Source organism: Enhydra lutris, unplaced genomic scaffold (genome assembly GCF_002288905.1).
Source record: "Enhydra lutris kenyoni isolate GAN:26980312 unplaced genomic scaffold, ASM228890v2 scaffoldscaffold19, whole genome shotgun sequence".
NCBI classification, from domain to species: Eukaryota; Metazoa; Chordata; class Mammalia; order Carnivora; family Mustelidae; genus Enhydra; species Enhydra lutris.
The window spans coordinates 15,320,153-15,335,001 of NW_019154103.1; the positions used below are offsets into that span (position 1 = coordinate 15,320,153).

The following is a 14,849-nucleotide window of genomic DNA, read 5'->3' on the forward strand; positions in this document are numbered from 1 at the left end:
CTTCCCTGTAACTTGTCAATATAGACCATATATTTCTTTATTTTTAGGGACTTAGAATCAATTTGATCATGTTTCCCTTTTTTTTACTGGCTGATACCAATATGTAGGATATCCGTGCACCCTCCTAGCAGTGGTTAGTGATTATTAAAAAAAGAAATCAGCATCTTAGCATAAATACAGAAGGGAAAAACTTTTAGGCTTGTAAGTCAGATCTGGCTTCTAGATGTGTTTTGTGGATCTTAGACAATTCTTTCAAAAATCAATTTACGTAAATTTACACAAAAATCTGGATTTTTGGCCTTTTCGATTAGCAGGAAATCTGGCAACATTGAGCCTCCTTCCTGCATAGCATCAGTTGTGGAAACAAAATAGCCGCTGCCTGTTTGGACCAGGCTTGCACTGTGCAGTTAGCCACAGAACTCACTAGACCCACTTCCCTCATGACTGGTACAGGCCTGACCGTTGTGGGATTCTTAGTGATTTCTGCTTCTGTCATAATGAATAATAATGTGGAGATTTTGTCAGACTTGACCAATTAGTATCACAGCATGTTAGTCCGATTTGGGGGGTTTAGCTATTTATATTCAGGCTGCTTAGGGGGAAAAAAACAATCAGCTATCGGATGATAATAGTTTTGTGTTTCCTTAGTTTCACTTTGTATTTGAAATTAACTCTGTTCTGCCCATTAGGTTTTCAGATTACTAAACTTATTGTAGAGGAACCTGAGTTTAACTCAGTGAAGGTAAACCTGCCAATAATTCGAAATTCTGGGACACTCGGCAATGTTACTGTTCAGTGGGTCGCCACCATTAATGGACAGCTTGCTACTGGTGACCTGCGAGTTGTCTCAGGTAATGTGACCTTTGCCCCTGGGGAAACCATTCAAACCTTGTTGTTAGAGGTCCTGGCTGACGACGTTCCGGAGATTGAAGAGGTGAGAGGAATGGCTAGTATAGAATGACACTGTAAATCATACCTTGTCTTATAGTGACTAGAACAGATGGCTGTCGTTGTGGTATTTATAGAAAATGTCAAGTTAATTATTTCTGCAAGAATTTTCAAAATATGGTAGTGTAAAAGTGATTTTTGTAGATAAACAAAAACAAGAATATTCTAGGAAAAGGCCTGGTACATATCGCAGTTCACGAGTGTAGATTTTTTGTATAGTTACACTGTATTTTTCCACATTTTCATTAAATGATTAAATATATATCTTTATATATATTTGATTAAATATATATCTTTATATATTTAACATGTATATTTGTACATTTTTCCATATAAGCTCTTAATTTGTATCTAGACTCCCTCTTAGCTTGAGTGTGGGCCAGTTGATCTTAATTAAATTTAGATTTTGATTTTATACTTATTCACTTATTTGTTCTTCAATAATTTAAAAATTTACTATGTGACAAATACCATCCTAGACATATCTGCCTGATGCTTATTTTTCATGGTGAAGATGCTAGGTGGCAAATAAAAATAGAGTCTCAGTGAAAAAGTTGATTCATTACTAACATATATTAACTGAAGATAATTTTACATTATGAAATTCAAGTATTATGAAACCCTAGGTGTCATTAAATTACTTTTAATAGCATTTATTCTTTAATAATATCAGATTTCATAGAAGGGAAGTCCATAATATTTCATTTGAATGCTAATTGTGTTTTTCAGTTCTAAAATATTAGATATTAGTTAATATATATAGAACATTTCTCTTTCCTTCTCTCAAAGTTTAGGTAGCATTATGATAGGACATCTTAAATTTTGTCAGAGGATTTCCGTTTAACATAATGTGGGAAATAAGGCATAATAGATTAGCTACTTAAGAAACATACATGCAATATTTTACCTAAAAAAGCTGTATAGAACAGACATACAATGTTTTATTGAAATGGTAACTATAATAAGGATCTTAAAGTTGATTTGCAAGATTATATACCTGAATATTAAGGAATTTAAATGGCCTGTTATGTATAATTGTGCTTTATTATTAAAAGTCAGTAATGTATTATTCTGTTACATGTTGGATTTGTAAATGTAATAGAGGAGTTTCTGTGATTCTATTCATATTACATTATATTTTGTCCTTGTCCTTGTATGTCTGATTATCCCCCACCTGCATCATTATTATTTTAATTTCAGAACTGGGATTCTGTTAAGGAAATTTTCACTGTATTTTTAGGTTATCCAAGTGCAACTAACTGATGCCTCTGGTGGAGGTACTATTGGGTTAGATCGAGTGGCAAATATTATTATTCCTGCCAATGATAATCCTTACGGTACAGTAGCCTTTGTTCAGTCGGTTTATCGCGTTCAAGAACCTCTGGAGCGAAGTTCCTGTGCTAACATAACTGTTAGGCGAAGGTATATGGAACAATGGCTTACTTTTATGGGGGAATGGAGGTTGTGGGTGGTGGGAAATGACTTCTTGTGCAATTAAATAATTCAGGTTTGGTGGTTGTTATATAATGTTAATTCTTTTATAGGTTTGGTAATGTGTTAATTGAATTATGACTATGTGTATGAAGAGCCCAATATATTTATCATACTTATTATTAGTGAAATAGATAATAGATTATAGATCATTGGGCTTTCTAACCACAGAAAGTTATTGCTTTAATCTAGGATTTGTTTGAATTAGAACTTAAATACAACTAGCTTCCAAATTAAAGAATATTTAAATGCTGTATGAAGTGGGTGGTTTTTAGATTGTTTTTTTCTCCGTGTGTGTGAGGCAGTGTAAAGTTCACTGAACTCCTTCAGAAATAGAAAATAAGGGGTCTTGGGAATTTGTGGCAAGTAATTACATTTTCTTAATATGCACTCCAGCTATTACCATTATTACCTTGTTTAAGTGAAATCTGGTAATGAGAATTCATTTTCTAATTCTGTTTGATAATTCTGAAATGGATATGATTTGCATATCTTGTAGGATATCTTTACAGCTTGGTTAAAAATAACTATTGCTTAATTGAAAACTAGCAAGGTTCCCTTATATGAGAAAATAAAATGTTGAAAGACAAATATAATTAAGAAACATGGCTGTGTTTGTACTATTACTTTCTATATTTAAAAAAAAAGTGAGAACTGAAGTCAGTATTTTCCTTTTCTATGTAATCCACAGATTGCTTTGAGTGCTTAACCTGTTTTTTTAATTGTCGCTCCACTTTTTAGCGGAGGGCACTTTGGTCGGCTGTTATTGTTCTACAGTACTTCTGATATTGATGTAGTGGCTCTTACAGTCGAGGAAGGTCAAGATTTACTGTCCTACTATGAATCGCCAATTCAAGGGGTACCTGACCCGCTGTGGAGAACTTGGGTGAATGTCTCTGCCATGAAGGAACCCCGGTATACCTGTGCCACTTTGTGTCTCAAAGAACACGCATGCTCAGCGTTCTCTTTTTTCAGTGCTTCTGAGGGCCCTCAGTGTTTCTGGATGACATCTTGGATCAATCCGGTGGTTAACAATTCAGACTCCTGGACCTACAGGAAAAACATGACCAGGGTAGCGTCTCTGTTTAGCGGTCAGGCTGTGGCTGAGAGTGACTATGAGCCTTTGACGAGGCAATGGGCCATAATGCTAGAGGGTGATGAATATGCAAATCTCACAGTTTCTATTCTTCCCGATGATTTCCCAGAGATGGATGAGAGTTTTCTAATTTCTCTCCTTGAAGTACACCTCATGAACATCACAGCCAGTTTTAAAAACCAACCAACCATAGGACAGCCAAATACTTCTACAGTTGTCATAGCATTAAATGGTGATGCCTTTGGAGTATTTGTGATCTACAGTGTTAGTCCCAATACCTCAGAAGATGGCTTATATGTTGAAGTTCAGGAGCAACCCCAGACCACAGTGGAGCTGATGATTCACAGGACGGGGGGCAGCTTAGGTCAGGTGACCGTTGAATGGCGTGTTGTTGATGGAACTGCTACTGAAGGTTTAGATTTTATAGGTGCTGGAGATATTCTGACTTTTGCTGAAGGTAAGTGATGGTTCTAAATGGATTTTAGTTTCCCTTGGCAAAGTCATCATAGTTAATTTTAATGATAATGTTCATAAGAATTCTTACTGTGTAGATTCTTGCTAATGTATACAACGGCAGTATAGTTTAAAAAAGAAGCTACTTAGCTTGTTAATGGTTGACCCATGATATACGTAGACTGATGAGAATCTTTGTAAGTTTATTAGAAAGATAATGTTTTCAGGGAATGTATGGACTTTATTCCTTTATAGTGCTGGCGCTGCCTATAAGGAAACAGAGGCAACTCTAAGGCAAATTCTAATTTTGAAAGGGAAGTTACCCAAGTTCATACTATTTATACTTAAAAATTATTTTCATTGATGATTTATCCTGGTTTGTCTAGTACATGTAAAATTTTCCCAGTTCATACTCATTTTCCTAGCTACCGATACTTCTTACCCATGAAAATCTTCAGTGAAAATAATTTGTAAGTATAAATAGTATGAACTTTGATGATTTCATTCATATTAAATTAAGCCTAGGGATAGATTGATTGATAATAATGTTCTTAGGCTTGAAGGGGTAACTACTGTAAATTTTCATGAATAATTTAACTTGGCCCACAGATTAGAATTAGGGTCAGATTCACAGATTCTTTTTCAGGACTGGTTGAATCATCTAATATTTGGAGGTTTGGAAAGTTCATTTGTTTAAAAAGTTATCTTTATTAAGATCATTGTTTAAATCCCAATTTGGGCAATTATGGATTCCATATAGTTTTTAGCAGTGTTTTTCTGATTAAAAAAACATATGCTTATAAAAACCTCATGATATCCCCATAGAAAGAAGGAAATAAGTGTTATTCACAATTCCATGTCTTAGAGCAGTTCATTGCATCTTTTCTTGTTCAACTTTTTTGCATATTCTGTTTTTAGAAATAGTAATTGAAGGTCATGATCATGATTCATATGTAGTATACTTTTTGAAATATCTTTTTTTTATTTTTATTTTTTATAAATATATTTTTTAAAGATTTTATTTATTTATTTGACAGAGATCACAAGCAGGCAGAGAGGCAGACAGAGAGAGAGGAGGAAGGAGGCTCCCCACTGAGCAGAGAGCCCGATGTGGGACTCGATCCCAGGACCCCGAGATCATGACCTGAGCCGAAGGCAGAGGCTCAACCCACTGAGCCACCCAGGCGCCCCACTTTTTGAAATATCTAATAAGCATTATGTTTTAGAGTAAATTTTTAAAATAGCATATCACATTTCTATAATGGCTATTTCCTAAATATTATTTTGTTAATGATGGAATATGATATGCTTGGTGGAGCTGGGGTACAGACTGGTATTTGGTAACATTTCTCCTTATTTCAAAAGAAATAATAAAAATTTAATGAGGATGACTGGAGGTGAAAATTTAAAGTTAGATTTTCCAGAGCTTTAATAACTATAAAAAGTTTCCATATAAATATCATTATACAAATTAGTATTACCTTGAATTGTAACTTACCAGCACACAAAATGGACCAAAATTAATAGCTAACATAGATTCTTAGATAACCTATAGTCTCTTGAGGCAGTCCTGATACTGTGAATTGATGAAATCCAGCAAGTTCATGAGAGAACATTCATTCCTAATGTCTTTCTCCTTTTTCTTGCTTTTTCTCATCTCACCCTTTCATCCTCTTTCCAGAAAGTGGCAAAGAATTAGGTAGAGGACAATAGGCTGAACTGCAGAAGCCCTGTTGGGTTTAGGGGTGTTCACTTCTGCTCCATGTTCTAGTGGGGTCCTAGACCAAATTGAAAAGTAGATTGCTTGAGTAGATTGAATTCCTTTTCTGCCTCCTTCCTTCATTTGCCCATATCCTGGAAATTGGTATTTGATGCTGTCATCTAGTTATCCAAAGACTCATCTCATTCAGGCTTGTTCTTACACTCGGAATTTGCCATCCCTTTCCTGTTTGCCATTTTGACCACCATTCCCTAAGTGTTCCTGGTCTTTTAGGGAAGTATTGACTTGATCACCTGAAGAAAATTATTCACAGGAATGCCAGAATGAGAATGAGACTCCATTCACCGAGAGAGAGAGAGGGAGAGAGAGATGTTTCTCAACAGAACGTACCTTAGATGCCCTTTCCCTAGCCGTGTCACTGTTCTAGGCTAAAGACAAAACTACGAACAAACTAAGGGACAAAACTATGATTCTTTGAAGTAATTCTACCCTTTAAATTGTTCCATAATTCAAAATGTTCTTCTCTACAATCTGCCCATATTAACAAAATTTTACAGTGTTTTATATGTAAAAGGATATATAGATTGACATATGTGATTTGCTTTTAGTTACACTAATATTGCTTATGATATTCATTTACATATTTTTACTTAACTTTTTAAAGTGGAAGTAATTTGGGATCTTTGTGGATTCTCTATGTTGATGGTTTTGTTACTTTGGTTTTTAGTCCATTAATTTTTTTATAGGTGAAACCAAAAAGACAGCCATTTTAGCCATTTTGGATGATTCCGAGCCAGAGGATGATGAAAGCATCATAGTTAGTTTGGTGTACACTGAAGGAGGAAGTAGAATTTTGCCCAGCTCCGACACTGTTAGAGTGAACATTCTGGCCAATGACAACGTTGCGGGAATTGTTAACTTTCAGACAGCTTCCAGATCTGTCATAGGTCACGAAGGTGGGTTCTTTTTTTTGTTCAGCATATTCATTCTCTCTTCTATAGAGGTCATTTTTTGCTTATTCTTTTAAAGTTTCCATTTTTTTTTTATCCTTTCATTATTTTGTAGAGCTGTGTATGTTAGTATGCCTGAAACTTAGCTGGAAAGAGGTCTGTAGTGAACTGTTTAACTACTTAGGAACCTTGCAGATTCTAGCGTGCTTCCCCCCACTGATGTGGTTTTAGGAAGTTAGTCACACTTGGGATGCTCAGCTTTCTCATTTGATAAATGACAAGAAATATTGCTTCATAGGTTTCTTAGTGAGAATTACATGAGATAATGCGTATAAAGTGTTTGTCACAGTTCCTAGCAAGCATATATGTAAATTAGTGGTAGTTTTTGATATTAAACAGTGAAACACTGGCTCCTTGTTCAAAACAAGTAGTAGTTTGTAATTGGAGAATATTTTACCCTGGATTTTATAGTGTGTTGTTATATTTTATGAATGAAGTGCCAAACTAGAAAAAATCAGAAAATGTCCATTTTTTTCTTAAAAAATAAAAATTTTCTTGAATCTTAATATTTACATATGTAGGATTTTGCAAATGCAAGCTAATTTTTTGCTTCCAACATTTTAGTAGTATTTTTTTGTCTTTGAATAGACCTGTTCGATATAAAACTTGTGTTTAATAGCCTGTGTTTCACTATAGTCTGTGTTTAGAAATAAGAATAAATAAGTGTACCTCAGAAAGAGAAGAAACAACAAGGATCCAGATCATGTATTTGGACTTCTATTTTACAGATGAGAAAACTGAGAGACAGAGAAACTAGGTGTCTTGACAAGGCCATCCAGCTCATTAGTTGCTGTGCTTGAAACTAAATATGTTTTAGTGTGCATTACCTTCTACTTCACTGTACTCCCAACTTGTGAGTTTATTTAGCTTACCAATGCAAATGTCTGACCTATTTTCGAACACTCTTTCCTTTTTGTCAGTGGTTCAGAATCTCATGTTGTCACAGCAATAGTGAGTAAAAATGACTAACAGGTTGCTCTAAGTCCAATCTAAAGATAGATCAGCAACTTTCAAAAAATTATTTGTAATATAAGTAAAAAAGTCACTGTAGAAGTTAATGTTAATAATAATGACAATGATAATATTTATTGAGTGTTTTCTGTTTTCCAGACAGAAAACACATCCGTTATTACACTTAATTTGAACAACAGCCCTATAAGTGGGTGTAATGGTATACATCTCATATTCTCATAAGGAGAGTGAGTTTCTGAGAAATTAAGTTTTTCACAGTGGAGCTTAATTAACCCTAGTGCTGTCTGAATCCAAAACCTATATAATATAAGGAAATTTGTGAAAAGAAATTATGTTTTGCTTGAACTTAAGCTGCTGCAGAACTCAGCATTTCAAGAACTATTTAATTGGCAAATATTTCAAGTGATTTGAGTTGGAAGAATAATGACTTTGAGTAACAATGTTTATGTGAGAGAAGCCAACTTATGAGACAACCTGACTATATCTCATGTTAGAGGTAGAAATTTGATTTTTAGAGATAATAGTTGAGCTCAGGAAAATTCATAGGATCTTTGTGGATAGAGAAAGAAAAGCAAGGTGTCAAAGATAGACCCCTGTGGAACACAAGGCTAAGGTGCTGGGAAAGAGAAAAGACCTTTTTGGAGAGAGAAGGCTCTCTGCCAGAGGAAGGAGGAAACCAAGATAAGAGTGTGTTTTCATCAATAAACAGAAAGAAAGTAATCACTGTGTCTCAGGCTAACACGGGCAGCCAGTGAGATTCGATTCCCAATTGGGTGGGAGGAGACAAGGGTAACTTAGAGGATTTTAAAGGAGAACTTGGGATAGGAAGCAAGTTTCTAAGAACATAGAGATATTTGGGCAGTTCTCCTCAAAGTAGGGTCTTCAAGTCAGTGCCCATCTACAGTGTTTGCTACTGATTTGTGGCAAGATAAGTTTAGAGGTTCGAATACGCCTTTCTAGAAACTTCTATAACATTTTCATTTTGCTGATATTCAAAAGCATTGTCTATGGGCTTATGATTTATATGTCTTTATGGTTTTTATTTTTGTTTTTTGTTTTTTGGGGTTCTTTTTGCAAAGAGGAAAAACGATTAGTAATTAAAGTAAATGGCCTAAATGTGTTATTGGTAAAAATTGTGCATTACCATATTACTCTATGAGTATGGATTTGGTACCAGAAATAAAACACTGAACTGCCTTCGTTGCTTGCATGTGTGCTCTCTAGATTTTTTCATATTTTCTAAATAAAAATTGGGGTGAATTTTTAACCTTTTCTTATTTTCTTATACCTTTATTCCCAAGTTTTTTTTCCTAGAGTCTAAATTAATTTTCTTTTTTCAAAAACATTATGTTGAACCTCAGTGATTCAGAATTTTGTGTGTGTTTTTTATGTTACCACAAGCTTGCACAGAGAAATGTGTACCAAGCGTACCTGTTTACCAAAGTGGTTTAATGAAAACTTCATGGGGATTCTTCAAGATAACTGCTAAAGAAACAGGGTAAAAAAAAGTCATGCCATGTGATCTTAAGCAATGTTAACACTGCTTTTGGCCTAGTGTCAGAGTTTCATTTATGAGGTTAGATTTAAAATGTGGACCATGCTGAACTTCTGGCTCTAGAATACGTTTTCAGTTCATGGGGAGGAATTGCCTTAGTGTTTAACAATGTGCTGAATTCTGTAGAATTCTATTTCTCTTTTTTGTGCTAAAGCAATTGGACAGATGCCCAGTGGTAAATATTACTTTCTTTCAAATGGACTGGGAAAATTTAAAAAATATGGGACAATAGATTTTTACTGTGATTGAAAACTATGTATAAATGTGCCCTTTATACATCCGTGTTAGATGTTTCACTTAGTCATCCAACTCAGCAGCATCATAATCATCGTGTCATATTCAATGGATTTAAAATTTTGCCTTTTTACAGAGACAGTTTGAATCTTTTTTAGGCAAAGACTTGAACAAGAAATGCATTTCTTCTTAAAAATACAGAGGTGCTATATTAGAAACACTCAACTTTTTTCTTGTTTATATTGATAGTTCGTGTTGCACACTATTGATATCCCTGTAATTAGTTTAAATGATTTTCTGTCTATTGCAGAGGGCAGTTAATTTAGATGGCCCATGTGTAGCATGTATACATGTATCTATCATATATACATGTATCTATTAAAATATATTTCCTGGGTTTAAATTTTCCATTATTATTACAGTGTAGTTTATATTTGTCTTTTTTAAATTTTTTTTATTTTTTAATTAACATATAATGTATTATTAGCCCAGGGGTACAGGTCTGTGAATCACCAGGCTTACACACTTCATAGCACTCACCATAGCATAAACCTTCCCCAATGTCCATAACCCAACCACCCTCTCCCTACCGCCCCCCACCCTCAGTTTGTTTTGTGAGATAAAGAGTCTCTTATGGTTTGTCTCCCTCCTCATCCCATCTTGTTTCATTTATTCCTTTCCTACTCCCCAAACCCCTCACATTGTCTCTCAACTTCCTCATATCAGGGAGATCATATGATAATTGTCTTTCTCTGATTGACTTATTTCGCTAAGCATAATACTCTGATATCTGTGTTTTAGAAAAACTCTTGGTTTGTTTTGGGATCAAGTAGACAAAATACTTAGGGTTATTAAATTACATTTTATATTTACATTCCTTAATCTGCATTAAGCTAGGCCTAGACGCTATATGATAGATCATCTGTTTTAGAGGTAAAAGTCCAACTTTTGATGGACTCTGGATTTTATACCAATATGGTCTTCCGGGTATGTTGTCAGACTCTTCTCTGGGTAAGGGTCCTATTTAGGCTTTCATCCTGGGCAAATGCTAGAAGACAGTGTAGCATCTAGTAAAATATTTATATGAAAATTATAACCTACACTTTCTAAGACATTCCTTTTATCTTTTCCTTTATATTTAAAAGACTAAGCGCTTGTTTCTCAGTTTTCCTTTTTCTACAACTGTTCTTTGACTCCTTATCCAGGTAGAGGCTAACTTTCTGGTAATTTTTCCAGGAGACATTTTATTTATTTATTTTTAAAGATTTTATTTATTTATTTGACAGAGAGATCACAAGTAGGTAGAGAGGCAGGCAGATGGGGGAGGGAGAAGCAGGCTCCGATACGGGGCTCGATCCCAGGGCCTTGAGATCATGACCTGAGCCAAAAGCAGAGGCCTAACCTACTGAGCCACTCGGGCGCACCCCACACCCCACAAGGAGACATTTTAAATGTACCTGGCTCCTGGGAGCCTTAATGAGGAAAGTCACTACCTCCATTTTGATTATTTTTTAGGAATATTTTCACACTCTTTTTTTTTTTTTTCACACTCTTAATATTTTTTTACATTTTCACTTTGCAATAGGCTTGGCTTACAAGATTGTATTTAAGGAATACTTTCTTTACCTTTTATTTCTCTGTGTGTGGTGTGTGTGTGTGTCCTGCCTCAAATTGTGTTTCTTGCAATACTTTCTTATAGGTTACTTGCATGGTAATTTGTTAAATTTTTAAAGGTGATATTGACTGAGTGGTATTAGATTTTGAGGATTTTACATGTAGTAAGTTTGTAGGAAGATTTTACCTTTTTTCTCTCCTTAACATTTCATTTTTATTTTTATCTTTTAATCTTGTATTATTCCCAAATCTTCATGTACAATATTGCAACCATTTATTATTATTATTATTATAGGTTCCCCTTCGACATGGATCTTTACTGACCTGTGTTTTGTTTTCTTGCCACATGCATGCATAATGCATTTTTAGCACTTGGTCAAACTTCTGTAATTTTCTTCTTGAAATATTACTAGGCTTTGTGACTTAAAAAATTTTGAAAAACCATGACTCCTTAAATCTTTTTTTTAAAGCTTTAAAAAGCTTTTTTCAGGGGCGCCTGGGTGGCTCGGTGGGTTGAGCCTCTGCCTTTGGCTCGGGTCGTGATCCCGGGGTCCTGGGATCGAGCCCCGCGTCCGGCTCTCTGCTCAGCGGGGAGCCTGCTTCCCTTCCTCTCTCTCTGCCTGCCTCTCTGCCTACTTGTGGTCTCTCTCTGTCAAATAAATAAATAAAAATCTTTAAAAAAAAAATTAAAAAAAATTTTTTTTCAAAAGATTTTGTTTATTTACTTGACAGAAAGAGATAGTGAGAGAGGGAATAGGAAAAAGCAGGCTTCCTGCTGAGCAGGGAGCCCAGTGTGGGACTGGATCCCAGGACTCTGGGATCATGACCTGAGCTAATGCTTAATGACTGAGCCACACCAGCGACCCTCCTTAAACCTTTTTATGTGTGTCACCAGACCACACTATAGGTGAAAGTGCTTAATTACTCCAAGGCTCTCTTTGTGTCTCTCAGTAATAAACTCTTTGTTTAATACAAAGCTACTCTATGAGAAATTCTGCAAGGTGTACAGTAGAGGAACTCTAAGATTTCATAGTCATGCCTGTGTTTGTTCATATGAATTAAACAAGTAACATAAATTTTGGCAATTATGGCTGATTATACAGGCTTTCAGTAACCCTGAGACAATCGGATTCCTAACTAGCAGTCCCTGTATGGTTTAAAACAAAAACAAAAACAAAACCAAGACATAGTCTACTACCGTAATGGTGATTAATTTTTTTTGGTAATGAAACACTTAAAAATGTATACACTGGAGTGTCTGAGGAAATGTTATTTAAAAGTCTTTCTGGTGCTTTGGGTTATAGTTTCCATTCCCAAAATAATTCATTCCACTAAAATTATGTGTGCTTAAATTTAGTATGAAAATTTTAGTGTGTTGGCGCTACTTGGCATCCTATAAGTCTTTTGAATTGAGCGTATTTTCAGCAAGCTATGTGGCCATCAGCAATACTCCTAGGAACTTACTTTCCTCTTTCAGCGGTTTAAAAGAAATGATTGTCATGATTTTCTTCAACTTTACAAAGTATTCTTTGAGGATAAAAACCAGGAATGGAAAGTATGCAGTATCTAAAATACCTCATTATCCAGGAAGCAAAACTGTAACTTTGGTGAAGTTACAGAGGCTCATCTACAAATTTGACACCTTTCTTTTGTATTTCTTTTTATAAAACAAAATCATTGATGGTATATGTAAGTTATAATTTAAAGAAATGTGATTTTCAGGTATTTGCAAGCATTTTTATGCATGCATTGTGTAAAATCACATTACATATCAGTGTAAGGAATTTGTGTCCTTTTGAGAAGTGAAAGAAGAATTTACTTGTGTTATTACTAGTTTTGACCATAAGGACTTTATTTTACAGAACATTTATGTTCTGATGCATGTTTTGGAGTGTATAAGAGTTTGTGTTTCCCATTCTAGCATGTGTTTTTGGTAAATTTTACATATTGAACTTCCTGAAGTTCTACTAAATGAAAGTATTTAAAAGTGGGATCCCGGTGTTAATAAACAATAAGTATGTATAAAGCTTCTGGAAAGTCTAAAACAGAACAGCCTTGTAATATTCTTGGAAAAGGTGCTGTAACAGTTGCATGTTTGGGATTTGGGTTTTGTTGAGTTCAAATGTTGTTTATTTTCCGTGAAATATTTATCAAGCTGTACATTTCATTTGCAGGAGAAATTTTGCAATTCCATGTGGTAAGAACACCCCCTGGTCGAGGAAATGTTTCTGTTAACTGGAAAATTGTTGGGCAAAATCTAGAACTCAATTTTGCTAACTCTACTGGACAGCTCTTTTTTCCTGAGGTAATACCACAAAGAAAAAGATTTAACACAAATATATAGAGAAGAGAATGTATTTTGGAGAAAATGGGAAAACTCTTAAAACAAGGTTTAACAGAGATTGATGGGAGAGCTCGCTTAGAAACCTAGAGGAAGAACATTACTCAGAAAAGTTCTAAGACTGAAGTAGGTTTGTTTTTTCCTATGTAAATGGCAGATTTTGAAGTAAACAGCAGATGTCAGCTCTGTATTAGAGCCATGCTCTCTCGCTGCTCTCCTGGCCTCCCACTTTTGGTGTCCACTGTGTCATTCCAAACATGATAGGCAGTGCTTGTCCTTCTCCTCCCTTACTCCTTACTGTCTCAAAACTTTACATGCAAGAGGATAGCAAATACAGCTCTAAAAACAAAACTTTTTATGTCCTGCTCACACTATATTTTTGAGGCTTCATTTAGAAGCTCTTTCTGATAATTTGCCAGAAGGTAATTGGTGGGAAATAACTTTATAAAAGCATTTCTTGGATAGGAAATCAGCACCGTTGAATCATCTTCATCTCCTTTCCACACTTACCCAGTATGAATTCTTATTTGATAATGCGTTCTATATTCTTTATCCTCCTCATTTCCACTCCTTAATATTAAGCCGAGCCCCATAACTTTCTGCCTTGACTAACTGCACTGGCCTCCTGGTGCCTGTCTTTTCCTGCAACATGGCCTTCTTTTTCATGCTTCCGTTTTCCCTGTTCACCACTGCCATAGAAATCCCCCTGATGTATTGCTTTCTCTTAAATTTTCAATAGTGCTACATCGCATATTGGATAAGAGCTATACTCACTAGCTCAGCATTCAATATCCTCCACAATTAGCCTCTATCTACTTTATGCCGAGTTTCCCTTGAGTCAGTGTTTTTATGTATTTTATTTTTTAAGCCATAGGATGTTTGTTTAAATGAAAATATATTTGGATGCACAATTTATAAATCTAATAAAAGCAGGAGGTGTTTTGTGTTCAGTGGCAATAGAGGGATGAATTCCTTTCTGTTTCTTATAGGGGTCATTGAATAAAACAGTGTTTGTGCATTTGTTGGATGACAACATTCCTGAGGAAAAAGAAGTATACCAAGTCATTCTGTATGATGTCAGGACACAAGGTAATTCAAAATTCAATTTAAACTTTTTTCTAGTATATTATTCTTTTTAGGAAAAAATAATACTTGCCATCTCTATATTTAACAACTAGATGCATACTAATTAAAAATACTACTTTTTTAAAAAGTATAACTTTAAGTATTGTCTGTCCCATAAAATTGTTAGATCTAAAAAAAATCAGCTCCGAATGGGAACACTCAGGAAAAACCTCTAAAAATTTTGCTAAATATTTTTGTATGGAATAATATACATTTCCAAAGGAAGAGTTTTTCTGTAATAAATTTATATTAGCAGACCAGTTTGGATTTAGACTGTTTATATCAGTGAT

The 14,849-nt window shown here is 34.9% G+C and overlaps 1 protein-coding gene across 1 annotated transcript in view; it reads left to right on the forward strand.

Annotated features, from left to right (window-relative positions):
* Positions 1-14,849, forward strand: part of LOC111148290 (adhesion G protein-coupled receptor V1) — a 507,584-nt gene that overhangs the window by 84,436 nt on the left and 408,299 nt on the right. The window contains exons 31-36 of the mRNA XM_022504771.1: positions 690-934; positions 2,189-2,370; positions 3,181-3,992; positions 6,455-6,664; positions 13,268-13,398; positions 14,424-14,523. Coding sequence (XP_022360479.1) covers positions 690-934; positions 2,189-2,370; positions 3,181-3,992; positions 6,455-6,664; positions 13,268-13,398; positions 14,424-14,523 — 1,680 coding nt within the window. The remainder of the gene's footprint in view (positions 1-689; positions 935-2,188; positions 2,371-3,180; positions 3,993-6,454; positions 6,665-13,267; positions 13,399-14,423; positions 14,524-14,849) is intronic.